At 47.2% G+C, this 25603-nt stretch overlaps 9 protein-coding genes across 9 annotated transcripts; 4 read left to right on the top strand and 5 right to left on the bottom strand.

The window, feature by feature from the left end:
- Positions 1 to 2022: 2022 nt before the first annotated feature.
- On the bottom strand, positions 2023 to 2925 carry LACBIDRAFT_323276 (uncharacterized protein; the record flags this gene model as incomplete). The annotated part of the gene is made up of 4 exons (XM_001876418.1): positions 2023 to 2062; positions 2158 to 2247; positions 2568 to 2687; positions 2741 to 2925. The coding sequence occupies 4 exons, from the start codon at positions 2923 to 2925 to the stop codon at positions 2023 to 2025; spliced, it is 435 nt and encodes a 144-aa protein (XP_001876453.1).
- A 1728-nt stretch (positions 2926 to 4653) lies between these two features.
- Positions 4654 to 8295, bottom strand: LACBIDRAFT_323275 (uncharacterized protein; the record flags this gene model as incomplete). Its single annotated transcript, XM_001876417.1, has 8 exons — positions 4654 to 5003; positions 5190 to 5369; positions 5425 to 5632; positions 5673 to 6231; positions 6288 to 6769; positions 6834 to 7300; positions 7359 to 8100; positions 8221 to 8295. The coding sequence occupies 8 exons, from the start codon at positions 8293 to 8295 to the stop codon at positions 4654 to 4656; spliced, it is 3063 nt and encodes a 1020-aa protein (XP_001876452.1).
- A 741-nt stretch (positions 8296 to 9036) lies between these two features.
- LACBIDRAFT_323274 (uncharacterized protein) lies at positions 9037 to 9450 on the bottom strand (the record flags this gene model as incomplete). The annotated part of the gene is made up of 1 exon (XM_001876416.1): positions 9037 to 9450. The coding sequence occupies one exon, from the start codon at positions 9448 to 9450 to the stop codon at positions 9037 to 9039; it is 414 nt and encodes a 137-aa protein (XP_001876451.1).
- Positions 9451 to 9987: 537 nt separating this feature from the next.
- On the top strand, positions 9988 to 13013 carry LACBIDRAFT_311304 (uncharacterized protein; the record flags this gene model as incomplete). Its single annotated transcript, XM_001876884.1, has 6 exons — positions 9988 to 10411; positions 10464 to 10543; positions 10593 to 10704; positions 10759 to 11126; positions 11183 to 11494; positions 11559 to 13013. The coding sequence occupies 6 exons, from the start codon at positions 9988 to 9990 to the stop codon at positions 13011 to 13013; spliced, it is 2751 nt and encodes a 916-aa protein (XP_001876919.1).
- A 371-nt stretch (positions 13014 to 13384) lies between these two features.
- LACBIDRAFT_311302 (uncharacterized protein) lies at positions 13385 to 14741 on the bottom strand. Its single transcript, XM_001876415.1, has 5 exons — positions 14681 to 14741; positions 14207 to 14622; positions 14064 to 14144; positions 13951 to 14000; positions 13385 to 13865 (listed from the first exon to the last, which is right to left on the bottom strand). Exons 2-5 carry the CDS (start codon positions 14243 to 14245, stop codon positions 13772 to 13774), a joined length of 264 nt encoding a protein of 87 aa, XP_001876450.1. The 5' UTR covers positions 14246 to 14622; positions 14681 to 14741; the 3' UTR covers positions 13385 to 13771.
- Positions 14742 to 14919: 178 nt separating this feature from the next.
- LACBIDRAFT_311300 (uncharacterized protein) lies at positions 14920 to 16443 on the bottom strand (the record flags this gene model as incomplete). Its single annotated transcript, XM_001876414.1, has 3 exons — positions 14920 to 15455; positions 15512 to 15658; positions 15708 to 16443. 3 exons carry the CDS (start codon positions 16441 to 16443, stop codon positions 14920 to 14922), a joined length of 1419 nt encoding a protein of 472 aa, XP_001876449.1.
- Positions 16444 to 16925: 482 nt separating this feature from the next.
- On the top strand, positions 16926 to 18307 carry LACBIDRAFT_245914 (uncharacterized protein; the record flags this gene model as incomplete). The annotated part of the gene is made up of 3 exons (XM_001876883.1): positions 16926 to 17913; positions 17968 to 18057; positions 18117 to 18307. The coding sequence occupies 3 exons, from the start codon at positions 16926 to 16928 to the stop codon at positions 18305 to 18307; spliced, it is 1269 nt and encodes a 422-aa protein (XP_001876918.1).
- Positions 18308 to 18437: 130 nt separating this feature from the next.
- LACBIDRAFT_311298 (uncharacterized protein) lies at positions 18438 to 18626 on the top strand (the record flags this gene model as incomplete). The annotated part of the gene is made up of 1 exon (XM_001876882.1): positions 18438 to 18626. One exon carries the CDS (start codon positions 18438 to 18440, stop codon positions 18624 to 18626), a length of 189 nt encoding a protein of 62 aa, XP_001876917.1.
- Positions 18627 to 24920: 6294 nt separating this feature from the next.
- LACBIDRAFT_311294 (uncharacterized protein) lies at positions 24921 to 25229 on the top strand (the record flags this gene model as incomplete). The annotated part of the gene is made up of 1 exon (XM_001876881.1): positions 24921 to 25229. The coding sequence occupies one exon, from the start codon at positions 24921 to 24923 to the stop codon at positions 25227 to 25229; it is 309 nt and encodes a 102-aa protein (XP_001876916.1).
- Between the last annotated feature and the right edge of the window lie 374 nt (positions 25230 to 25603).

The raw sequence follows: 25603 nt of genomic DNA, 5'->3' as shown, positions 1-25603 counted from the left end.
GCCACCGGTCTTCTTGAATCGATGTCTTCTGGCCTATTTCCTGGTTACACACATCGTCTCGCATTCTCTCGACTTTTAGTAAAGGAAATTGGGTAAAATAAAATAAAAACAGAAAAATAGAAATAAAATAAAATAAAAGTTGAAACTCGAAATAAAGAGGGCATCGTGAGTGGAACAATGCGCACTTCCACAACGTTTGTCTCCTTCCCTTTATGGTACTTTGTCTTATGATTGCCTTATAAGGCAAAAGTGCCTTGTCGTATTATAAGATACACTTCCTGATCAAAAGTAATGTCACATGATTTTTTGGACAAAGTTGGTGCTATAACACAAGAACCAAACATTTTAAGAACTAAGGTCTGGTGTATGTAACATAGCTAAGGAGGTGTAGATTGTACATACCAAGTCTGGGGATGAACGAATGAGAACTCAGGATAAGGCAGGGCATTGACTGTGACAACTTCCAAAAATGGGATGTGACAAAATTTGGAAATTCTGAATGACTGTAACCTACTGAAAGCAATTCACCATTTGAAAAAAAGATATTTTGAACACTGGATCTCCCTGCTATTGTCATAAGCCCCATAAAGTCTCTGAGATATAAAATTCTATAGACTTCCCAAAAAGGTAAATTTGAATTGATTCCCCTCCTTGGACATTTCCAGTTGCAAATATTGTCCAGGATTGATAGGAGAGGGTATCTATTGTCATAGTATTGTACATATACATAACTATTACTGTTCCATAATCTGATTTGACCACATTCACAGGAATAAAGCATGCAATAGCTAATAAAACTTTAGAAAACTGTGAAAATTAAGAGACATATAGTCAATATGGTTCCCAGAAATCCTGCTTCCAAGGGGTTACAGTTAATATAGGTGTTTTGGAATGTCAATGTTAAGTGCTTCTACCTATCTCCTGAGTTTTGGGCACAGATGCTTCTCAAATGGCCCACAAAGCTCACTGAAGCATGACAGAGAGATTTCCAAATCAGGCCTAGAAAAGTCTAGGGGTCTCAGATCCTTGTATAAATAGGACCTCTGTTTATTTCTTTGGGATAGTTACTATATATGAGAAGTGCCTTGTGAAATATTTTCAGCCCCAATTCACCAAGAAAAATGTCAAGGATTGGTCAAGGATGATTGCTCTATGCAAAATGTACTTTTATTGGAGACTTTTCAAGTTATACCCAGTGTAAATTTATTTGCTATCATATTATATTGCAGGGGTTGTTTAAAGGACATCCTGAGTCTCCATGGATCAACTCAAAAGGATGGTAGCATTTTTTCTTCTTGCAGAAAAGAAGGACCAATGTTGTAGATACTTGTTTACTTTCAGAAAAACTCTGGAAATTAACTTCTACAGACATCATGCGATGTTCATTTTAACATTTCTACCTACCTTTTGTATTATATGCACCACAAACATTAATAGGGAGTCATTTTGCCTCACTCCAACAAATATATTGAGTGAAAAATACATAAAGGGGAGAATAAGTTCAAATTTACCTTTTAGGGGAGGATATAAAAATTTCTAGCCCAGAGACTTTATGAAGCTCATAACAATAGCAGGGAGATCCAGTGTTCAAAATATCTCTTTCTCAAGTTGTGAATTGCTTTCAGTAGGTTGCAGTCATTCAGAATTTCCCATTTTGTTACATCCCATTTTTGGAAGTTGTCACACTCAATGCCCTGCCATATCCTCAGTTTTCATTTGTTCACCCCCAACCTTGGTATGTACAATCTACACCTCCTTAGCTATGTTCCATACACCAGACCTTAGTTCTTAAAATGTTTGGTTCTTGTGTTATAGCACCAACTTTGTCCAAAAAATCATGTGACATTACTTCAAGTTTTGATCATGATCAGGGAGTGTAGATATAAGATAGATGCTCAGACTTCTTGATCAAATACCATGAAAAGTTTCCCTGACTTTCAGACCTTTACGGTAAACGGCCTTATTCATGTCGAAAATTCCCTTGAAACACTATTTAGATTTTCGATGAGTCCTCGGAAGGGTCTACCAAGGGGGCTCTGGCAATAGAATGCCAGACTGGAACCTGGTTAGTTAGTCCAAGCGTCAGTCCCCAAAAAAAAAAATGGAGACCTCGACAACTGAGGTCCCAAATTGTCGTAGAACATCATATCAACTTACCAGGACCCAGCTGGACCTCCAGGCATGTTATTCAGTGCTGTAGAGTTCAAATACCAGTAGCTTTGGCTGTATCTAAGTACATAATCATGCCTATGCAACCAAAAGTTATCTTATCACAAATCATACAAATTTTTTAATCTACGACATGTAAATGGAACCTGCGACACAATCTCAGCCACCCAAGAGTTGCCATCGCCACAGAAGTCGAACCTGACAATTCCGATGACTTTGTACAATCGAAACGAAAAAGGATTCCACAACGTGGAGAAATCGACGCGCTCAACGAGTGCCTTTGTGGTCTAGTAGTAGCACCGTTGTCGGAGGGTGCCTTGCTGTGTAAAAAGAATGGCTGTGAAACATGATGGGCATGTACTATTCAATTCCATCATATCAAACTTGATCTTACTTACATTTTATTATCAGTACCACCTGCAGTGCATATCACTTGAGCAGGAACCTCGAAACTGGGTCTGCACGAGGAAGAGGGAAGGCCGCAGGATGACGTAGCATTACCATATTTGGATGTGTGCCTGATTACGTAGTTAGTTAGTCCACCTAAAGTTGAGGGGAAAAAAAAATCGACCCCAGGTCTTTTTTTTCAATGCCGGAGCCCCCTTGGGGTCTACCTCCGGAAGAACTCAGAATGCGATTATCACGATTCATGCAAGTGTCAAAGTAGCTGTTGACTTGAATGATCCTGGAAAGCCAGAACCGGACACCGTGAATAAGGGGTATAATGAAGATCTGGATTGCCCTCGTCCAGCGCATATGGACCAATGGCTAAGGTAAAGTGGCTTTTTATCTTGTTGTTACCGCTGACACCTCCTTGAAGCAAATACCATCCTGTTTTTGTGATAGACGACGAGTTTTCATCTACTTTATCGCGCGTCGTTGAACTGAGAATCTGGTACGTGAATCTTGCAACCTGTTTACTGAGTATTTTCTCAGGCCTACCTAAGTTGAAAGAGATGGCACCTTCAAGGCACCTTACAGTGTCTTTCACTGCCGTTTGCACAGCGTGAATCGTAATTTCGTGTTTGCTTCTGTTGTACCTGTTACCCTCAGGGTTTTTTGTCACGGCAAATTGAACATCTGCAAGGTCAGCAATTTCACGAGGAGAAAGGGATTCTGCTTCATGCCAGATGATTATGTATCCAGAGACCTGAGTTTCCATGGGCAAGGGCTAGAGTGAGGTCGGACGCTGGTTCACTCAAGATCCCCAAGATCAACTCATCCGTTCTGGGCCAATGTGTGACAAAGAAACCTGAGGACAACAGAAGCAAACACGAAATTTACGATTCATGTGTGCAAACGGCAGTGAAAGACACTGTATCGCGACCACCGCCATCCGACCAAGTTCATCTTCAGAGGCCGAGTTCCCATTTGTCTTTCACCACCTTGTGCCCTTAACCAGGTATGCCTTGTCGCGTCATCCTCTGCCTTGATCTAATTATCATATTGGATTTGTGGACTGCTAAGAGAGCCCGACGGAGGCCTTTAGTATCATTATCAGGAGCCCTGGAACACTATGCATTGTTATTTGCCTTGGTGTCGTGCAAGCAATTCCAATCCCTCTGAAGTCCCGATGGATTGAATACTTCATGAATGCACTTGAAATTGTATGGCATGTGGTAGACTTGGTAATGCTCACGGTCCATATCTGGAACGGTATTCGAAAAACTGAATATGGTGGGATAGAGACTCATGCTAGTGCAGATCTTCGAGTACTTCGTTCTTGGTGGCGGAAGACGACCAGGAAAACAAACGTTGAACGTTGACCAACATGACTTTGATCGACGTCATGTCGTCGACCACTATCATGATTTACGCCAACTTTACTAGCCTATTTTCCGCTGTTCGCCCGCCTCGGAATTTTCTCTTTACATTTGAGCCTCAGGCTGTCTAGCTCTTCTGCTTGGTGAGGGTTCAATCTGTCGTTGCTCATTGAATGTCAAGCTAACGCGGGAATTGAAGGATCACGTATCACCCACAAGTTTCTAAGCGGGTAGAGGTTTTGGAAAGGCTACTGCAGATATTGGGAACGCAGGGAAAGGAGTGCCAGTGAGGAGCGGGAGTACGTTATTATTCCGATTCTTTCAACTAGTAAGCGTGCATGGATGATCAATTCAATTTCCCCAGCGAGAAGAATTTTCGCATCCACCTTTCCAAAAGAGTTGGAAACGGATTTAAGGGGCACCTCGGGGGTACAAAACTCGCGGTTTGAGGTAGAAGGAGCACATGGGTTTTGAAGTTCGCCACCGCCCTCTCGTTTCCGCGAGTTGCTCGCATAACTGAGAAAAGTTGTTAACTCGTTTAGAAAAATTATTGGTGTTGAGGATTCCATTTTCCAAAGTCTATGCATACAGTCATTCCAGAATGGTGAAATGTCCAAAGGTTGGTATGAGGGAAAGAGTGAGGAGGAATGATTATGTAATAAACTCGAAAAATATCTCGTCCAAATGGGTCCAACACTAGTCCATTGGATACTTTCCCAGTTCATGCACGTAGAGTTAAGGGAGCACGTCCCCTCTTTTCCTCCCAAGCCTTCAACGATCTCAACAACTCAAGAATTTTGTCTCTTCGTCCCAATCGGACATCATTGATGCTCACGCTCCCCATCTTCACGCCACTTCCAAGCAAGAAGTCGAGTAGATGGAAGAGCCCATCAGGCTTAGCGTCGTTGGGACCAGACGGAAAAGCACGGTCGGGAACAGGAGGAGAGGCTTGTTCGCCCTTGATGGATTCTGCAAGACGCAGAAGGGCGAGTCCACCAAAGAACGTGGTGGCGTCGTGAATTTGGAGACGTGCGGGAAGGTGAGAGTTGGCCCATTCCACGAGGCCGTTGTCTGTTGGATTGAGCTGGTCCAGATTTCAGCACAGAATGTCAGAAAAACCTGGAAACTCGCGCACTATGAAGGGTTTACGCAGCTGCCTTGGTGATCTCTGAGGCACGGATGACTCTGGAAACAATACCCACTGCTCTCCTACTCATTATTTAGCATTGACGAGATCTAACGAGGATTGGCCCTCACCCATGGCTGATGGAAATCCAAGAACACGGGCATCGCGTTTTGACAACTGATTAGGATTTTCCCGCCTATGAGCCTTTTGAGTAACATCTCGAGCAGTTGGCGATGGCGGTCGTGTATGCATGGCTTGCGCAATGGCCAAAGGAATCGTTTGGATATTACTTGCCGACGAAGTGACGGGTTCTACGAGACGTATATGAAAATGAAACGTGGCTAAAGGCTAGAGAAAAAAACACACTTGTTTCATCTCGAGAAATTGTCGCTTTCAAGATCGCCTTCATCCACTCGCGAATAACCGTCCTGTCATCAGAGCTGAAGAAGTGCGTCTTCTCGCCATCGTGGTCGATCCGGAGTCCATAACGGCCAGTATCCAAGGTCTCGTCTACAGTCACCCTGTAGCCCACAACATCAAGGAATCCCGTTGGGCCAGCCTCCTGACAACGAAGCTTCACCCTTTGCAGTAGATAAACTCAAAGATAAACTCACAGATTTATCATCAGTCTTGAACCAGTACAACCGCTGGCCCTTGAGCACAAAATACCGTAGATTCCATACGTGATACCGGTCGGCCCTCTTACGCATCCACCCAGTGTGATCGGGCACACCAATCTGCTCATAAAAGGACCGGCCCTTGGCACCGATAGGACCTTTGCCCTCCACTGACGGCCCACCACTGCGCCACGCCAAAATTGACGTGCGTTTACGCAGAGTGCCACGGTGGGTAAGAAGATTTTCCTCCGATGTCTTCTCCTCCTTTTCCTTCTTCGAATCTCGGAAGAGTGACTGAGGTCCCTTATGTAGGCCACTGGAGGTAGAGGGACGCTGAAAGTACATCTTGGACAGACTGAACGTCGATGGTCTCTCCTTGCGCGTTTCACTAGCAGTAGGCAGCCCCTGACTTTTTTCAACATCACTCGGTGCTTCGAGTATAATGGGCGATTGTGATACTTTCTTAAGCAAGCCACTAGAAGTAGACGGCCGCTGGAAATATGTGGTTGATGCTGTACGAATGGCTTTCGAATCTTTCTCTGTTTTGAGGCTTGAACTAAACGGATGGATCAATAAATAAGCCAAAAGAATGCCGTTGTCAAGAGGACATACAGCTGTACATGAGAATTTTTCTGCTGTGAGCCACTAGAGGTACGCGGCCTCTGGACATACGAAGCCTTCTCTTTTTCCCTCGAAGAGCCACCAGAGGTAGACGGCCTCTGGACATACGAAACCTTCTCTTTTTCCCTCGGCGAGCCACCAGAGGTAGACGGTCGCTGGACATACAAAGCCTTCTCTTTTGTCCTCGGAAAGCCACCAGAGGTAGACGGCCGCTGGACATACGAAGACTTCTCTTTTTCCCTCGGAGAAGCACCAGAGGTACCCGGCCGCGCACCCGACGTCATATTGACGCCCTTTGTCAGGCTGAACGTCAAGGGTCTCTTCATGTGCGTTTCAATAACAATGGGTGGCTTCTGACTCTTGCCACTATCACCCGGTACCAACCTCTCACAGGCACCAGCTTTACTGCCACCTAGAGTGTACCGTGCACGACTATGCCTCCTCGTCCTAGCTGTCGCCAGGTGATGTCCGCTCTACCCCAAACACCAATATCAACAAAAAGTGCACTAAAGAAAAAGAAAAAGATTCATCGCTTACCGCTGTATGACCACTCGAATGTCCATGCGACAAACTCGAACAAGTCTCAAAACTCATCGGCCCATCCTCATTAATAGTAAAAGGGATCTCAAGCCCAATCCCACTACCATGCGTCGAGGACGACCCAATCTCCGCACTAGCCCCGCCATCAAACATGAAATCAGCCGGAAAGCTCCACGAAGGATAATGGTCCAATATTTCAGGAAGGGAATGGTAAGATTGACTGTGATGCTGTTTTCTGGGTAGCAAGTTGACCGAGCTAGAGGAGGCGTGGCGGAAGGAAGACGATGGAAGCGGCGTTTTCGTTATGGAAGAAGAGCTGGTGGAGGAGCTTAAAATCGAGGATTGGCGCAGGTCGGTGATGGAACTTGCGACGCGAAGACGTTTTCCCAATGCTGCTATCCCAATCTCGGTCTTGAGCAGATTGGTATCTAATCTGAGGAGGACGTCGCCTGTGATTTCTTGTTCTGTGGATTTTAGTCGAATCTATTGAGGTCAAGTGAATAGGGAGAAGCAGAAACTTACCAACAAACTTGTCGAGAATGGCTTTGTCAAAGCCTTTGCTCTTCAGCCATTCGACCACCTCTTCAACTGTCCAGTCCTTTGGGTGTCTCTCTTTCCCCCTCTCTTTCCCCTTCTTGTCCTCGATGGAGGGTCGATGCATAGAGGCCAGAGAAGAAGACATTTTGTCCGAAGGCGCCGCACAAACGACGCCATCAGCTACGGATATAGCTGTGTCGGTTGCGGTGTGTAAACACAACCCAGTTAATGACGCTTCACCATGCGTTGGTTGGTCGGAAACAGATAACGGGACCGATCTGATGGTCTCATAAACAGATGTGGGAAAAGACAGCCTCGCAGGAGAGTGGATCCTTTCGTCTGGGGTATCCGTGGTAACCTCCAAAGTCGAAAAGCAAGACATAGACCGAGGGAGGACAAACGATGACGCCCTCGTGGCAGTCTGCGCTTCCAAATCGTCCTTCTCCGCGCATCCACTCTCGGAATACTCAGCCAGCGTCGTCTCGGTGGCTTGATACCAATCTTCTACGTCGCTCGCGAAATCTGGCTTGTCCGTCTCCGTACTATCACTGCTTGCGAAACTTACACACCGCGCGTTGTCTTCCTCTGCACATAATTGTCTGAGTTCTTCGACGGCTTTTTGTACGTCCATCATCGTGAACTTTGAAACTTTTTGTGTGAGTTGAATGGACGGAGTATTTATTTTCTGCGGGACGAGACTCAGTCGCCCTTCGATAGTAGTGCGTCCCTAAGGAAAATGTGATTAGTTTTACATGAAATAGAAGCAGAAGAAAGCAGGGAGAGGAGCACGATGCGTTGTGTTATGGAATCACCCCTCGTCTCCAAGTGAAAAGAAAAAAGGACGCACCTTCCACCAGGCATTATTACAAGCCGTGTCAACCTTCTCGAGGTAGTCGTTAAGAGCATAAACGTATTCAGGCATCACCCATGAAATTTCGCCTCCCGGTAAAAGTCGGGTTTAATAAATTGGACGCAGAAGTGGTTGTGGGGTTGTGCTCCAAGGCTATGGAATGGCAACAGAAATTTGAGAATTCGGCCACTCAATCGAAGACTCTGATGATGTCAGATACGTCGGATCCAATCGGTCGTCAATCGGACAATAAGAGGACGTCGGGGCTCCTCTACGGATTGTGGTGGTAAAGGAAAGGAAAGAGTCCCTCCGTTTGTCGTGCAGATGACTCGTCTTGAGAAATGAATGGCATCAATGGGAGGAGGTGGTAAACCGAAGTAGTCGTAGCTAGCTCGAACCGCGGAAAAGGAGACTACGGCGGTGAATTGACGGGGTAATTGGGAGTTCCAAGCCATTTAGAGATCAGGAGTTGTATCATTCCACATAGCCCCGAATGATAGTGGGTAACGACATGAGAGGCCGAACGGAAGCATTGCTTGTAACAGGGTATTAACACAGACAAAGGCTGAGAGCGCTGAGGTTCCAGGTCTTTGCCATTCCATCATGATGTGAGAAGGAAAGAGATGTCCGTGTCACATGATGTCGTCGCGTCGCGTCACAGAGCATATGACTTTTGTCAAATAGTACAAGGCTCTTGTCGCAGCCTAAAGTAGATCCATGTAATTGCTGAATGCAAGAAAAATATTGTTTACATTGCCCAAGAAAAATGCTACATGCCCAAATCAACTTCCTCACTCCATCTCCCCTCAACCCTCATGGTTCCCCTCTCCCTCCTAGGAAGCACATAATCTCATCCATCTCAATCCTCCCATTCGCAACACCCTTCAACACCTCCGCCCACTGCTCAAAATGCCTATACCCATCCTTTACGTGCACCGGCACCTTCTCCTTCTCCTCAACCCCCAGCTCCATCCTCTCAATCAAAAGCACCAACGTCCCACACTGCGTTATACAATTAAACTCAATGATCAACTGTCCTATCCCCCCCTCTTCCTTGATCTTCAGCGAACCCTCGCCTGAGGTATGGCTGTGAGGCGCAATGTTCGCACCGAAGATGTAGAACGGTGTAGCGAGGTTCTCGAGGGCACGGTCTATTGCCACGAGGTGGATTTGGAGGACGTGCTCGTGGATTTTGGTGGGGTCGGTGTACACTTGCAACGCTTCCATTGCTGCCCATTTGAATAACCAGCGATATGTCTGGATGAATCAAGTTCAAGGCAAACTGTATACTTGGAAAATCGTGGAGAGATACCTCTATCCATCGACTGACATCTATATTCTGTACGACGCCACAGGTTTTTTTATGCTTGACCCAGTCCTCCTTCTGACATGTCTTGCTCTGCGAGGCCAGATCCCAATTAGACGATTAGATAGTACTAAAGGTAGCGCTCACACAATACCGAACCGTCGCACACCGTGCACAAGCCTTCATCTTGATACCCTCATATGCGTCCTTTCCGTTATGTCGAAGGGGGCAGTCGCGCCATCGGCAGAATCGGGCGGGTTTTTGGTCTGGTATGCGGATGCTGTACTTTGAGTTGATGATAGGCATATGGTGGTATGAGATAGAGTTAGGTAGAAGGTAGTTACGGTGTAAGTAAAAAAACAACATTCCAACATTGACCACCGCAGGACTCGAACCTGCAACCTTTTGGTACCGTTAAGCCATCGAAGCCAAACGCGCTACCATTGCGCTAGGTAGCCATGCAGAAGATTGATCGAAGCCAAGTAAGTAATGGTTATCGGCCCGTGTGTAATCAAGTGTACCTGAGTTATATCCGCTACGGTCACTGGTTGGTGACTTGCACTCACATGTACCTGCCCCTCCCCGAGCAATTTTCCCTGTGGTGCATCGACCTCCTCACAAGCGACACTTTCCAACAAACAGCGCCCCTTCTCTGCGTCATCCTCTTCCCCGCCTTCATCTTCCTCCTCGTCAACACTGCGCACCAGCGCGTCATGGGTTTCGGGGACAGCCTGACGATCACTCTCCCCCCGTGGCTTTGGTTGTCGGCCAGCGGGGATGGATCGTCAGCTAGGGGGAGTACGAGGGAGAAGAAGAAGAGTAAGAAACATGGAGTGAGGACGAGAGCTGAGCAGGCGGCGTTGAATGGCTCTGCGAAGCATGGTGTGCTGCGATAGCCTTTTTTCTTGAAGAATTATTCTCTGAACGCATACAGGTTCTGAAAAGGATGGAGAATATTATTCTGGCCTCGTCAACACATCTGGGACCTATTGCTTCATGAACTCGACTCTCCAAGTACGTTCCTTACTTTATCTCCGCACATGCCTCTGCTTACCTTACCCAGGCCTTGGCCTCCCTCACCTACCTCCAACCCCACATAGACGCCATCCACGCCAAAGCCGAGGTCTTGGACGTCCCAACACCCATCATCGACGCACTGCAGGACCTATTCCGACGTACGTACACACGTTTACCCAACAGGCTAATTTCAATGACTTTTTAAAAAAAAGGACTAAACACCCCCCGATCAACACACCACTCCATCCGCCCAACCGAAATAATCGAAGTCCTAAGCTCCCAAACCGAAGGCCGCACAAACTCGCTCTTCTACTCCCGCGAACACCAAGATGCCCAAGAACTCTTCCAGGTCCTCTCAGAGTGCATTAAGAACGAGATAGCCGCCGTCGATAAGGAAGGACATAGGGATCGCGGGTTGGGTGGGTTGGCGCAGGTGCCGTCGGAGACGATGAGGGAGATTGGGAAGAGCGTGTTTGATGGGCTGACGGCTAATCGGAGGAGCTGTGTGTTGTGTGGGTATACGGAGGCCGTGATGCATTTCGCGTTGGATAATTGGCAGTTGGCCGTTCCTAGGCTTGCGGTACGCTTTTTTATTTTTCCTATCCACTTACTATGCTTATCAGAGGCCGGATGCAGACTAGTTGTAGACTAGAAGACTGCCTCGAAGAATACACCCGCCTCGAAATCCTCAAAGACTGTATTTGCAGGAAATGCTCCGTCGTCGCTACGCACCACCGCCTCCTACGGGAAATACACACACTGGAAGAAGCGACGAAACCCGAAGCCAGGCCTTCCTCATCAAAGAAACGCAGGCTGAAAGAGGTGAAGCGCATGGAAGCGAGGGTGAAAGCCGCCATAACACAAGGCAGGATAGAGGACGACCTAAAAGACATAAGGCTCGAGAAAGTAACCAGCCCAGCGTCCACGAAACAATCCATGATCGCTCGCGTACGTCTTTCCTCCCTCCCCAAAAAAAATCGTATCACGTCACTAACACACAAAAATAATAAAGCCCCCACCCATACTCGCCCTCCACATCAACCGCTCCGTCCACTTTGGCCAATACGCCTCCAAAAACACCATAAAGCTCATATTCCCCGAAGTCCTCGACTTAACACCCTACACCACCTCCGGAAGCCTCTCCACAGTCCCCACGTCCGCCATATCAACACCCCCACCCGCCATTCCCCGCAGCACGACGCCGACGCCCAAGACGCGCGGAGTGGCAGGGGGGGAGAGGACGATATATAGGTTGGCGGCTGTTGTGTGTCATTATGGACAACATTCTTTTGGGCATTATATTGCGTATCGCAGGAAACCACCACTACCGAGTGTTGGAGGGGAGGGAAGGGAGAGGTGGGTTCCGCCGAGGATTGTGGATCCGATTAAAGTGGAGGAGATGATGATGATGAAGGGCGAGGGCGGTGATGATTCTCTTGGGTTTGAAATCCCGGAATACGTGTTTGAAGATGATCCCCTCGTCAACCCATCATCATCCAGAAGAGGAAGGGGGTGGTTGAGGATAAGCGACGACTCTGTGCGTGAATGCGGTATCGAGTCTGTCCTACAAGAAGGCAGCGGGGCGTTCATGCTCTATTACGAGCGTGCGGAACACGCCGTACGGGCGTACCCTTCCCTCGACTCTTCGTCGTCGGTTAGGACGACGGGGTCAGAGGAGACGTTGAAGCCTGAGATAAGGACTTTGGATTTGAATGGGAGTGTGGGGAGTTTGGTTAGTGAGGTTGGGGTTGGGGTTAAGAAGGAGGCGTCTTCGTCTTCTTCTGCTTTGTTGGTGGAGGAGGACAAGGACAAGGGAAAGGGGAGGATGTCGTCTCCTTTGGTATTGGGTACTTCCCCTTCACATTCTCAACTCTTGGGCCCGAGGGTTGTGAGGAGTGTGGCTGCTGTTCGGGCGAGGACGGTTGAGAGGGAGGCGGCTGGCTCGGCGTCGGTTTCTTCTTCCCTTAGTTCGTTGGGTTCGCTTGGGTCGAGGTCTTCCCATCCTTCAGCATCTAGCAGCAGCAGTGGGGTTACCAAGTCGTCTTCTTCTTCTTGGCCCAACAACGGTCTTATGAAGTCTCCTTCCTTACCCAACAACGGTGTTTCGTCCCCCAACAAGAACGGAGTTACAAAGTCTCCTTCACTACCCACCACTTCTACCCAGCCAATACCCATACCCATACCGAAGAACTCGAAGAAGGCGGGGCCGTTACAGATAAACGGGAGGCCTCATTTTGTCGAAGAAGAAGAGATGGGGGAGGAGGGGATGATGACGGCTTCGGCGCCTTCGATATTGGTCAATCCCAATCCCAAGACGACGCACACGAACACGAACACGAGCACAAGGAAAGCAGAGGAGGAGGAGGAGCAGAGGACGACGGGGAAGAAGCCGCCGCCGCCTCCACGGATACAGTCGCCCAAGCCGATACATCCTTCGCCTGTTGTACATGTTGGGCTCAAGGCGTAGCTTTCTCTGACTTCGTTCTGCAACTCACCACTTGACCGAACCGACGCTCTGCACATCATCTCCTACTCGTACGGATCCTGGATCTCTGCTTTCTTTCCTTCCTCTATGCATGCATTGAACCCCCCATACTATCGTTCTTGATCATTACTGACGTATCTTATTACCTTGACTTCTACCCCCCCCCCCCCCCCACCTTCCCCTCCCACCTCTTTTTTTATTTACTTATTCCAGTGTTTACGTCTTTGTGCTCATCGGTGTTGGTGGTGCAGAAGAACACCCCCTTTTTTGCATGTAATCAGTATGTAGTAGCATTACAGTAAATTACATTCCATTGTTAGACGTCATCTTTCTTCTTTCCGAATCACAACGAGTGAGAATTCATGAAAGGACGTTACTATTGTAGATGGCTATATATAAATACAAAAGAAGCAGATACTTAGATACGTCTAGCACCCTTGAATTTGAATCAAAGAAAAGATAAACAGCATGCGTGAGGTCCTTGGGTTCCAATTCCGTCCGTTGTGAGACTTGTTTAATGAGATAGGATAGGACAGGACAGCAACGGCAGCGAGCTTGCAGATTTGTTGGATGGAGTCTAGGCTCCCAACCACGGGTTGGGAGAGGAGGGAAGGGGGAAGGTGGGATATCGCGGTCGTCATGATCTTGTCGTCATCGCTGCTGCTGCTGCTGCCATCGCCGTCGTTGCGATATCCTCCATTTTCTTCATTCAATCATTCGTGTGTTGGTGGCGGTCCAAATCACCAATAAATCCGACGTTCAATGGTCCGACGGCCCGATGTAATCCCAGGACGGGTGTACACGGTACGTTTTACTCGGGTGACGGTGGGATACCTGTTGTTGCACCAAAGTCAGTTTAGTCCAGGTACGAAGATCAAATTGAGGCAGGCCACGTTCGAAGGGGGGAAGGAGAGCTTACCAGGCATGGTATACCTCGCTGTCGAGCTGGACTTCGATTATTTGACGACCCTGTGTATAGTATGAGGAATGGTTAAGCTTGGGAGGGAGGCAGGGGGACGAGGAGGAACGTACGGCATAATCGATGTGTGAGCCGATGACGAGGCCTTCTTGACGGCCTTTCAGACCGTGGCGGACGGCGACGATGTCACCTGGCTATATCCGATTTTGCACATAAGGACTCGAGAGGAGAGTGTAAGAGGAGAGGGAGAACATACAGTGATAGAGTCGTTGTCGAGGATTGTAGATGATTCCATAGTAGTTGCTGGGTGTTCAATTGGGTTGAAAAGTCGGGACGAAACGTGCGAACGAAGTCAAGATTGGGATGGGACTTGGTGGTGGTTGGAAGATGTAGGTTTAGTAGACGATGCAGCTGGTTTTTATACGCAGCTCCTGAGATTAGATGGGTGACCAGGTTCTCGACGTTCACAAAACGCGAGGCGGGCACGAGGCAGTCGCTTGTTAATGTCAGGTATTTCTCCGTTTTTGTTTTTGTACCCGAACAGCCTGTTTCCAAGCATCATTTTGTTTTATGAAAGGCATTGTTCTCTTGATTGAATGTTGTTCGCCGTCAACGGGGACTTGAGAAATTACATGTACTTAAATCAGTTTTGTGCACACGATGGGCAGGTTGCTGCAACTCAAGAATTGCTGGGCCTTGTATTATTCTGCATCTTAAAAAAGGGACGTACATGCATGCGCACGATGCGCCGGACCGACCGACTGAAAGTCAAAATTGTAAAACTCCTCGTGTGCACAGTGAGGCCTAGTGAGGCGTGACGCCGACGAATCACGATGAAGAGGCAAACGATTAGATGCCCGATGGGCTGACAGTTGACTCTGTCCCCCAGGAGCAGAAGTGAAAATGGGTGTATCAGATACACGCGCGCGTGGCAGTGACTCAAGCCTCAACGAGACCACGCGAGTTGCCTCACCCTCCCGGCCTCCACCAGATCATATCAAGCCATCGTCGGATCAGCTTACCCAGCCGCCACCACCGCCTTGCTACATTCCCCTCCAAACCTTGAATTTGCGAACTGTAAGACCCACCACCACCGCCACCACCACCACCACCGTCATCATCACCCCCTAGTCCTGAATCATGACCTTGTCCAAACTGGTCCATTTCCAACTCCCTTCCGTGTTTTTCGATCCCCTTCAAAATATCCTCCGCGCTCATCTGGTACATCTTCTCAATCTCCACTGCCCTCTCATAGTACGGCCGGCGGACGGCATAAGGTGCCAATACATTGTGTTTCCGCACTAGCTTATTTAGTTCTGCAATTGCAACGTCATGGTACGACTGTTCTCGCCGAACCCAATCTGGGTCACGAAGGGCTTTTACGTCGCTGGCGGTAAGCTTTGATAGGAGCTGTTGTGGGTGCGAGGTAGTCAAGTTACGCAGTGTGCGTCGGACCCAGGACTCGCGGAGGTTTGCGCGGAATGTTTGGACCGCGTTCTCTAGCTCTGTATTTGGGAAGAGGTCGAGTCTTGCAGGCTGGACATGTAACAGAAGGACACACCTCCTTGAACTTCAATCCAAGGGGGCGCTGCGCCATTTCTTTGAACTATACGGTTCATGAGGAATTCTTCGCGAGGAAGGAAGGGATTGAATTCTTCAACGGCTTGGGTTAGAGGTTTGCCGCGTCCTTTGACAGTGTTGAATAGACCTGCTTTACGTGCTTTCTGGACCTTTATCAGCCTACAAAACAAACAAACCAGTAAGAGGTAAATTCGCCTGGATCTTGTCTTCGACTAAACTCGTCCATCCCTTCAAACCAACGGGATTGGTTCGCGGGGCGTTCGCACGGGCGTCTTTTACGCCGAGCTTGTAGTCCAGCGTTGACTCTCTAGCTTGGGTCAACCGCCCGGCTTGTTGTGTCCTCTTGAACTCTTCCTTTTCCTTCTTCCTTTCATGGTCATCGACAGAGAATTGGGGACTTGTGCGTGTGGGAAGAATAGGCGGAGGCAGATTAGCTAACTTCACCGACGAGACCTTATGAGAAGGGACTTTGAAAGTCGTATGCCATGGTTTGTGATCCTCACTTGACGGGAGCAGGGGTTGAGTAGCCCACGATCCACCGGACGGTTTCAAATTAATATTTGGGGTAGTGGGGAAAGTATTAATGCCCGTCAGGGGAATATCGCCTAGCAGCTGCGGAGGAGAAATCTTCAACTTTTGTTCCGCAGATTGAATTGATCCGGTGCGGAGGGGTTTGTATTTGTCGACCAGCATGCGCAGCACCGTGTCCTGGATCCGCTCGTCGCCATTCCAGTTTTCGTGTTGCTCTACGACGCGAGTTGAAGATGACGTTGAGTTAGAGGCAGCTTCAGCTTCTTCTCTTGCTGCATCTTCGAAAAGCTTATCACTGGCGCTCTTCGTGGAGTACTTGAGAACAAAGCGGCGATGAAATAGGATAGACTTGTGGTAAATTAAGGAGCAAGATGGTTGCATTAATGCAGGGCTCCAGCGGATGAACGTTCGCCGTTGATTGGCCCTGTTTGATTCCAAGGATCTCAAAAGTCGTTAATATGTGTCCCCAATTTCGGCACACCGCATCAACGTTGCTTCCCACCTCCACACCCCACAATGTCCTCTGCCAGTTCCGCTGTTCCTGCTGGACAGGATGTCCCTGCCCTCAATGGCCTCCCTGTCGAGGTCATGTTCGCCCAGATCATGCAGGCAGTCCAAAAATCCGTATTCGTCAACCCCTTTGTTACCTTGACATCACGTTAACGTATCCCCAGCACCGCGATATCAGCGAACTCAGGCAAGAGTGCTCAGAGCTTAGGCTGGCTAATACTAGTCTTGAGAGGCAGGTCCGGGAGGGTCTCCAGGTAAGCGTTGTCATCTTTTCTCCTTATTCACAGGTGGGAGCTCAACTGTCATCTGAATAGTACAACTTCCATACTTCACGTAATGGGACACCTGGATTCATGACGCCAGCCCCTCCAAGCCCCCAATTGAGGGCTCTAAAATTCTCACCGTTCCTCAACCACCCTATCCCATCGATAACAACCACCAGCCCCGATACCTCATACTACCGCCCATCTCCGCTGGGTGACAACACACTCACCGCATTTCCCTTTGGCAACCGCGACATTCCCGGCTTCTACGTCGTTATCCCAGCGGGAGGCGCTGGCACCCGCTTATGGCCTCTATCTCGAGAAGAACACCCAAAATTCCTCCTGGATCTCACATTAAAGGGGCGTTCTCTGATTCAAGCAACGTGGGACCGTCTCCTCCCCCTTTCCTCCGCCACACGCACCACCGTTGTCGCTGGGCCCGGACACGTCTCCTCCATCCGCGAACAGCTCCCCGACCTCCTCCCAGACAACCTCTTTTGCGAGCCGGGTCCAAAAGACTCTATGGCCGCCATTGGTTTGGCAGCTGCGGTCCTAGCCCGCCGTGACCCAGAAGCTGTGATCGGATCCTTTGCGGCTGATCATATGATTTCAGGTGATGATGCCTTCTTAAGCGCCGTCGCTGAAGCTGTAGAGGTTGCAAGAAAGGATTACCTCGTCACTATTGGGATTGCTCCCTCGCACCCGTCTACCGGGTTCGGGTACGTCCGTCTTGGGGAAAAGTTGGGCATGAAAGAGGCTCCCAATGCGAGGCTTGTGTCAAGCTTCAAGGAGAAGCCTGATGCGCGCACTGCCGCTTCGTATATCGCAACGGGTAATTACCGCTGGAACGCTGGTATGTTCGTCACGAAGGCGACGTTCCTTCTGCAGTTGTTGGATGAGTATAAGCCGGAATTGGCGGAGGGCTTGAGGAGAATTGCGGATGTTTGGGATGATGAGACGCAAAGGCAGGCAGTGCTGGAGGAGGTGTGGTCTGGGTTGGAGAAAATTCCGATTGATAATGCTGTTGCTGAGCCTGCTGCTATTGAGGGACGAGTCGCTGTTGTTCCTGCTACTTTCGGTGATCATTGCGTTGCATATCTTTCTTTTTTGTTGCTGATAGGTATTGTCGTAGGTTGGGATGATGTCGGTGATTTCTCGTCGCTCGCTGACCTCCTGCCAGCCGAGGCTAACCAGCCCCGCATTTTGGGTGATAACAACCTTGGTACGAAACACCTCTTTTAAATAATTATAACAATAATAACACTGACAATGATTTTTCAGTGGTCACTGAGCAAGTTGCAGGAGGCATCGTCGTCCCCGGATCCGGCCGCCTCATCGCCTGCCTCGGCGTCGACGATCTAGTGATCGTCGACATGCCAGACACACTACTCGTCACTACCCGCGCCCGATCCCAGGAAGTCAAGCGCCTCGTCAAGAGGTGCCGCGAGGCCGGTTGGAAGCAACTCTTGTGAACAAAACCCCCATCCTTCCTTCTGTATACCAGAGCAATACGGTTCAAACCCCTTCCGTACAGTGGATGTACGTACATGTTGGTTTTTCTATTGTAGTGGCATGTGTTGCGAACACCTTTTGTATCTATTAATGACTTTTTCTCGTGGACAGAACAGTGACAATGGACTCCTTGGACTCGTCTTTACCTTACATTCTTTCGTCTCTCTTTTCACTTTAATAGTACTCATTCTCTACATCTACTCTACTCTACACTTATCTCCACTTCTCAGTCCCCCTCCCCCATCATTGAGGATGCTGATTTTTCACCCGCTATCTTGAAATCACCAGACCCGGTTCAACACTCACTCTTGGTTCATTATGTAGGGGCACTCAGAGTTGAAGGGAGTGACACTTGAAGATCCTGCTTGTTGCTGGTTGCACTATGCACCCCAGGTCAGGTTATTTTCCCTGGGTGTACAACTGGGTATATAGGTCAGGATAACTAGTTTCTCGGACTACAATCCCTGGGTAGTAAATAGAATAACTTGGTCAACAGGTTGTTGATACCTGGTTAGAATAACTTGTTATATGACGGAAATAACTCGTCCCAATATCTTGTTGTATCAGTTATTATCACATCAGGCAGCGACGGATATGAAGGGCCACATAGGTGTAAACATAGGCACTAAAAACTGGAGAATAGACCAAAACCAGTGTTCCCCTAACATATTTGCTCTCATTTTCTAAGTTTGGTGATGGAATTGTATATCCAACATATGCATAAAACACATATGCATAAAACAAACTTACAATAAAAAAAAGGATCAGATCCAAAAAATGATTGAATAAATATGATCTAAATTCATATTTAGAATTTGCTGAACTTCCTGGGCCAAGATTTTAGCATATTCTAAATATGAACTCAGATCATATTTATTTGTTCATTTTTTGGATCTGATCCCTTTTTTTATTGTAAGTTTGTTTTATGCATATGATGGATGTACAATTCCATCACCAAACTTAGAAATTGAGAGTAAATATACCAGGACAAAAGAGATTTTAGCGTATTCCACAGTTTTGGGAGCATATGTTTATCCATATGTAGCCCTACATATTCGTCGCTGTCTCAAGTGTATAACCTGTTAAGCATGTTATATTGTAGAGGCAAAACAGCTGGGAAAATGGGTTTTCTCACTCCTTGTCCTACAGATAGAAATCATCACATTGTTTGATAGTATAAAAAACTCGGAAGATAGATGAAATTGAGGCTATAGCAACTGAGTGGGTATATACAACCTTTCTATGCCACAGAGTCAGCTACCTCAGTGCGATGCTTGGACAAACCCACCATTGCTTCTTCGTCTGAACCCAAATCCTCATTCCCAGACTGAGGCCCCTGATCCTCCATATTGATTGTTGTCATCATCATCCTTGTCCCCATCCCCACTATGAGCCCACCAGTTTTTGATCAATGTCACCCAGTCTGCAGGAAGCACTTTCGTGTGAGATACAGTATCTTTGAGCAGGTCTGGACTCTGGCACATTGAATTTGATTGGTAAGTCAGTTATACTGAGGAGTAAAGCACTTACCAAACAGAAGATCTTAGCCAGTTTATGATGGACAATGTCAAGAGGTCAGCCGGCGCTGCTGGATGGGGGAGGGAGAAAGAGGTTGTTTGATCCCATCCTTGCATTCGTTGACTCTGAGTATTATATATAGAGATTGTGCCATATACTCCACAATGACATCAAAGCTCCCCTGAGATATGTTGAACAGGTTATAATTAACTTGGTATCTACTGGTTTCAAGTACAAGGTCAAATTTACTGGGTTTCCAGGTGATTTGGATAACCTGGTAATATCTGGGTATTATCACTGGGTTCAGAATAACCAGGTAGGTACCTGATCTTCCAGTGAAAGGTTGAAATAGTGTTCGCAGGTCCAGTCTACAGGACTGAAAATATACATAGGACTGAACTGGACTGAACCACGGTCCGGTCTTTTTCCAGTTGCCAGTTGCCCACATTTGTGGTCAGTCCAGTTGCCAGTTGCCATGTTTTTGTAAATATTTAAAAACCGAAAAAGACCGGTTTAGACCGGTTGCAACTGGTCTTTCATCCCATAACATGTTGGACCTTGCTCGCACACATTTTTACTCAATTTCCGGTCCCTCAATCATCAAAAACGGTCAAGAATTGGTTGAGATATGGCCAAAAACATTTTTATACGCAAGTTGAATGTATATCCTTTCCATTTTTGCCATAACTCAGTCAAATCTTCACGGAATTGCTTAAACTTTTGATAAGTCTGCGGAGAATTAGAATATCTATCTACGTATGCTATGTACGTAAGGTAATATTTAGTTTCTGTGGTACAATAAATTTTTCAACAAAAGACCGGTTGCAACCGGTCTGGACCGGTTTTTTTTGCGTTGTGGACCGATTAGGACTGGTCTAAAAGGGTCCGGTTGTGGTTGCCAGTTGCATGGTTTTGAGGTAAAAAACTGGACTTAACTGGACCTGCGAACACTAGGTTGAAAGCACTTGGTGATCGGGGGGAAAACAACTTGAACTGGGATCAGCAAACAATGTTTATTTGCTTTGATTGATTGGGAAATCTTAGCCTGCAGAAGATTATCCTGCACTTCCAACACATCATTCTGCAGTTGTCTAATCACGTTGTGAGCGGATATATCTTCTTGTGAGGCGCTTTTTGTGAGAGGTATGAGGGGGGAATTAAGTGTGGGCTCTGTCCCATTCGTAATTGGAATGGTGTAAAGCTGGTCGAGGTATTGACAGTATTCATTATGTGAAATCAGATGCATGGGAGCACATGTGACCAGCCCATCTGGTTCTGTTCAATGTAGTAGCGCAGACATTGGTTGATCATTTTGTTTGTCCTTTCGCTTGCACCGTCCGTCTGCGGATGATATGCCATTGATAATTTCAGTTTGATGCCTGTAAGCTTGTGGAGTGCTTTCCAGAACTTTGATATGAACAGTTTGTTGTGGTCCGAAATGATGTCTGTAGGTAGTCCATTTTTGCAGTACCACTTGTCAAAAAAATGTATGCCAGTTTTTCTGTGTTGATATCTGTTCTTGTGGCCACTAACTGGATGTCACTCCTGAGATGATCAGTGAATGTTATAATGCAATTGTTACCATCATCTTCAGGGAGTGGGCCAATAAAATCGATTGCCACTGAGTCCCCACATTGGTCCAGTATTGGGAGTGGATGAAGTGGTCTGATAGGTTTTGATGTAGAAGATTTATTCTGTTGACATTCAGGGCATGATGCCACATATCCCTTTTCAAGGTCCCAACACATATTGGGCCAATGTATGCTGAGCGCAGTGAGCCATAGGTTTTGTTGAAACCAAAGTGGCCGAGTGTGTCATGCACCAATTGGAACAGTGTTTCGCAAAGGGAGCCTGTGCGTGGAATAATTAGTCTGTCCCCGATGTACCACAACCCTTCTGTTTGTTGCAGTTTGGGCCAGCTCGGTGTTGCTGATGGGAGTTTCTTGCACCATGGGTCAGCAATATAACCCTCTTTGATTTGCTGCAGTAGTTGTTTGTCCGTGGTGGTGGGCAGCATAGCATTAACTGAGCAGATGTTGGGACTGCTGGAGAGAGAAGTTGCGGCAGTTAAGGCAGAGTTATCGTCATTTGACCAGATGACAGTGATGTGGTTGTTATTGTCTTCACAGTAACTATACAGGTGCTGTGTGTGTGTCTTTCAGCTTTGTCATGAGCATCTTCACAGGGCAGACATGAGAGCACATCCTCCACAGTGTTTTCTTCACCCTTGATGTAAACAATTTTGGCATTGTACTGTGACATGAGTTCCATCCACCTGGCTTGTTGCCAGGATGCATATTAAAATTCTGAAGTGTCTTGTGGTCTGTGTATATGAAGAACAGGGAACCCAGTAAGTCAACACACCATTTTTTCAATGCGCAAATAATTGCCAATAGTTCCTTCTCATGGACAGGGTAATTCAGTTCCATGCCTTTAAATGTCATGAAGTTGAAGGTGACAGGTCGTGCTGAACTCCATGTTTTTCCAAAAGACAGGACATCACCAGAACATCGGTCGCTTGCATCGGTTGTTACAAAAACCTTGTATTCGGGTAGCTTGGTCAGGTCAATTGTTGTCAAGCATTCCTGCCCCACTATGATTTGTTTAGTTGAATCAAAGGCTTTCTGATATGCATTTGTCCAGGCAGGGAATTTCTTTTCCAACGCTGTTGTTGTTAATTCTATTAGAATTCCAGTGTATTCTGCCAGCACTGGCAAAAAATCTGCCAAATATCGCACAAGTCCAAGGAAACTCCTAGTTTCTGTCACTGATTTGGAAATAGGCCAATTCACAATGTGTTCAGCTTTCTTTTCATCTGCCTCTATGCCATGTGCACTGATGTGATGTCCCAAAAAATCAATTTCAGTACAGAATAGGTGAGTTTTCTCCAGATTGACATAAAGTCGTGCATCTTGGAGAGCCTTCAGCACCTTTTGGACATTTTGTTCATGTTCTGCCAAAGTTTGTGACCATATGACAATGTCATCTAGATATATGTGGCAAAATTTTCCTAAGAGTTCACACAAAGTGGACATTACTCAACACTGATGGATTGCCAGCACGTTTTTTTAGTCCCATGGGCATTACTAACCACTCATATAACCCAAGTGGCATATTCACAGCTGTTAAATGGATATGCTCTGGATCCATCCGTGTTTGGAAAAATGAATTGGTCATATCTATTGTGCCCCAAATTTTTCCCTTGGCACAGTCTGCGAGTATATCATTTATATGTGGTATGGGGTGTGAATCAGTTACAGTATTCTTGTTAAGTTGTCTATAGTCATTGACCCATCACGGTAACACATTTGGGTTTGCTTTTGGTACAATAAATGCAGGAGATGCACACAGTGATGATGACGGTCATATGCGGCCAGCATCCAGATGCTGTTGGATCAAAATACTCCAAGCTTCCTTATATTTGCACAGGGAAGGATAGGAACATGACTTGATGGTTTTCTCAGCATTCTTTAATTGTATTGAGGCAAGGACATTTGAAGGTAGTTCGTCGATGTGCGGAATTGGTTCGAAAACCTCTTTAAATTCTGATCTTAGTTGAGCATCATGCTTCAAAAGTGTTTCCTTAGCTGCCAATATTTCAATTCTATCACATATAGCCCCTGCCACGTTAAAGTCTTTTGTGACTTCAGGTCGCAATTTGTGGTTTTTGAAGCGATCATTACAGACCATCATAAGTTCAGCCATCATTAATTTCTTATCCGCTTTTGTTTCCACTATTTGTTCCTTCAGCTTGCGTTTACATGGTGGAGGGGGCAATACAAGAGGGGGGTTCAATAAGTCATAATGTGATTGTTTGTCTATACAGGTACGTGATCAAGGGGGTGTCGGGATAAAAAAAAAAGACCTAGGGTCGATTTTTTTGGTAGTGAGCGCTGGGCTGAACCAACCACCCAACATAATCAGGCACATGTCTATTTTAGGAAATATGACGTCACCGTTGTGACGTTGTCTTCCTGTCCTCGGGCCTCTCGACGTTGAACATGCATTGCAGACCCAATGCATGGGCACCTGCACAAGGTAAATACAAATGAGGTGATATCAGAATGGTTTGACATAAAGATGTAAGTATGTTTTACATTGAAACCCTAACAGAAAGTGGGTTTACCAATTGACCACATCCCACTGGATCACATTGCCAGTGGTCAGCTCTGCTCGGGATCCACAAAAGCAATCCTCCAATCGACAACCTTATGTTTTCATTTTTTGCACCGACCTCATGTTTCCTTGCTGTAATGGTTGCCACACTAAGGAAAGTTATCAATGGTCCGATATTATTATTGTCTTATGTAAGCAGTCTTAGTTGTGTTTTTTGGTGCATCCTGAGGCATTTAGCACATCTTGAGGTTTTCTAGTATCTATTATGTATAATTTATCCACCAGGAAGGCCGCCCATAATGTTTTTGGGCCAAAATTTTTGAGCTTCCAATTTTTTTTTAACGGCCTGATGGCCCAACCAACCAACCGGCCCCCGGTCCGGGATTATGATCCCGACACCCCCTTGTACGTGATCCATGGTCTGTTACAATGCTGTTGTGTATCAAGAAGGGAAGTCTGAGGATGACAGGCATGCATAGTCCAGGAGCGATAAGGGCCATTACTGTTTTCGAAATCCAAACGGCATCTAATGAGGTAAGAAAAAGTTTAACATATTCAAGAAGTTCTGATTGAGACTGTTGTCCATTTTGCAAAGCAACATCTACAATTTCTGGGGTTTGAAGGCAACATTTTTTCAGCCCAAGTTGTTCTACAAGTTCAGGGCATATCAAGATGACATGAGGAGGTCTTTATCATGCCCCACTGATTCCTGCCGGATTCCGGTCATTCCTGCGGAATCCAGCGGAATCCAGAGGAATCAAATTTGGTAGAGATACCAGCCAAAATGACATTCCGGGGGACAAATATTCCTCGGGAATGATGTCATTCCTGATTAGTAGCCGGAATGGTCCCCGGAATGGACAAAAAGGAATGCAACCGGAATGCAATGTCCGGAATACACATTACTAATCAATAATATTAATAAACATTAATATACCCATGCCCAAATCGAGTCTCGGCAAACGCCGAGGCTCGATTTCACATCATCAAACAATCCACAACGTTTGTCTTCAAACCACCACCATCGTCGTCGACAACAACCGGGCACACCACGCCACCACCCTCGCCAACGGCCACCACCAGCCACAACCGTCGCCGTCACCGCCCACTGAAGACGACGATGGACGACGATGGATGACGAGGACGACGACACGTCAGCGGACGACGAGGACGGCCACACGTCAATGGACGACGACCACGTCAACGGACGACGACCACGTCAACCGACGGCCACGACCCACGACGTAGAGCACCCACCCCGTTGGCGAAGACGACGACGAGTGCATACGACGACACGACGACGACGCGACACAACGGCGACGCGACGCCACGACGACAATGCAACAAGACGACGACGCGCGCCCACATCGTCGAGCGCCCACGTCGTCGACAACGCAACACGTTGACGACAACGCGACACGACAACAACGCGCGCCCACGTCGTCGAGCCTTCCTTCCCTCCCTTTTCCCCCCTTCCCTGTCCCCCCTTTCTCTCCCCCTTCCTTGTCCATCTCCCCTCCCCTTTCTCTCCCCCTTCCTTGTCCATCTCCCCTCCCTTTTCTCTCCCCCTTCTTTGTCCATCTCCCCTCCCCTTTCTCTCCCCCTTCCTTTTCCCTCCCCCT

This window comes from Laccaria bicolor, genomic scaffold, assembly GCF_000143565.1.
Source record: "Laccaria bicolor S238N-H82 LACBIscaffold_4 genomic scaffold, whole genome shotgun sequence".
NCBI lineage: Eukaryota > Fungi > Basidiomycota > Agaricomycetes > Agaricales > Hydnangiaceae > Laccaria > Laccaria bicolor.
The sequence above is the reverse complement of the archived record's forward strand: the minus strand, read 5'-3'. Positions and strand labels throughout refer to the sequence as shown.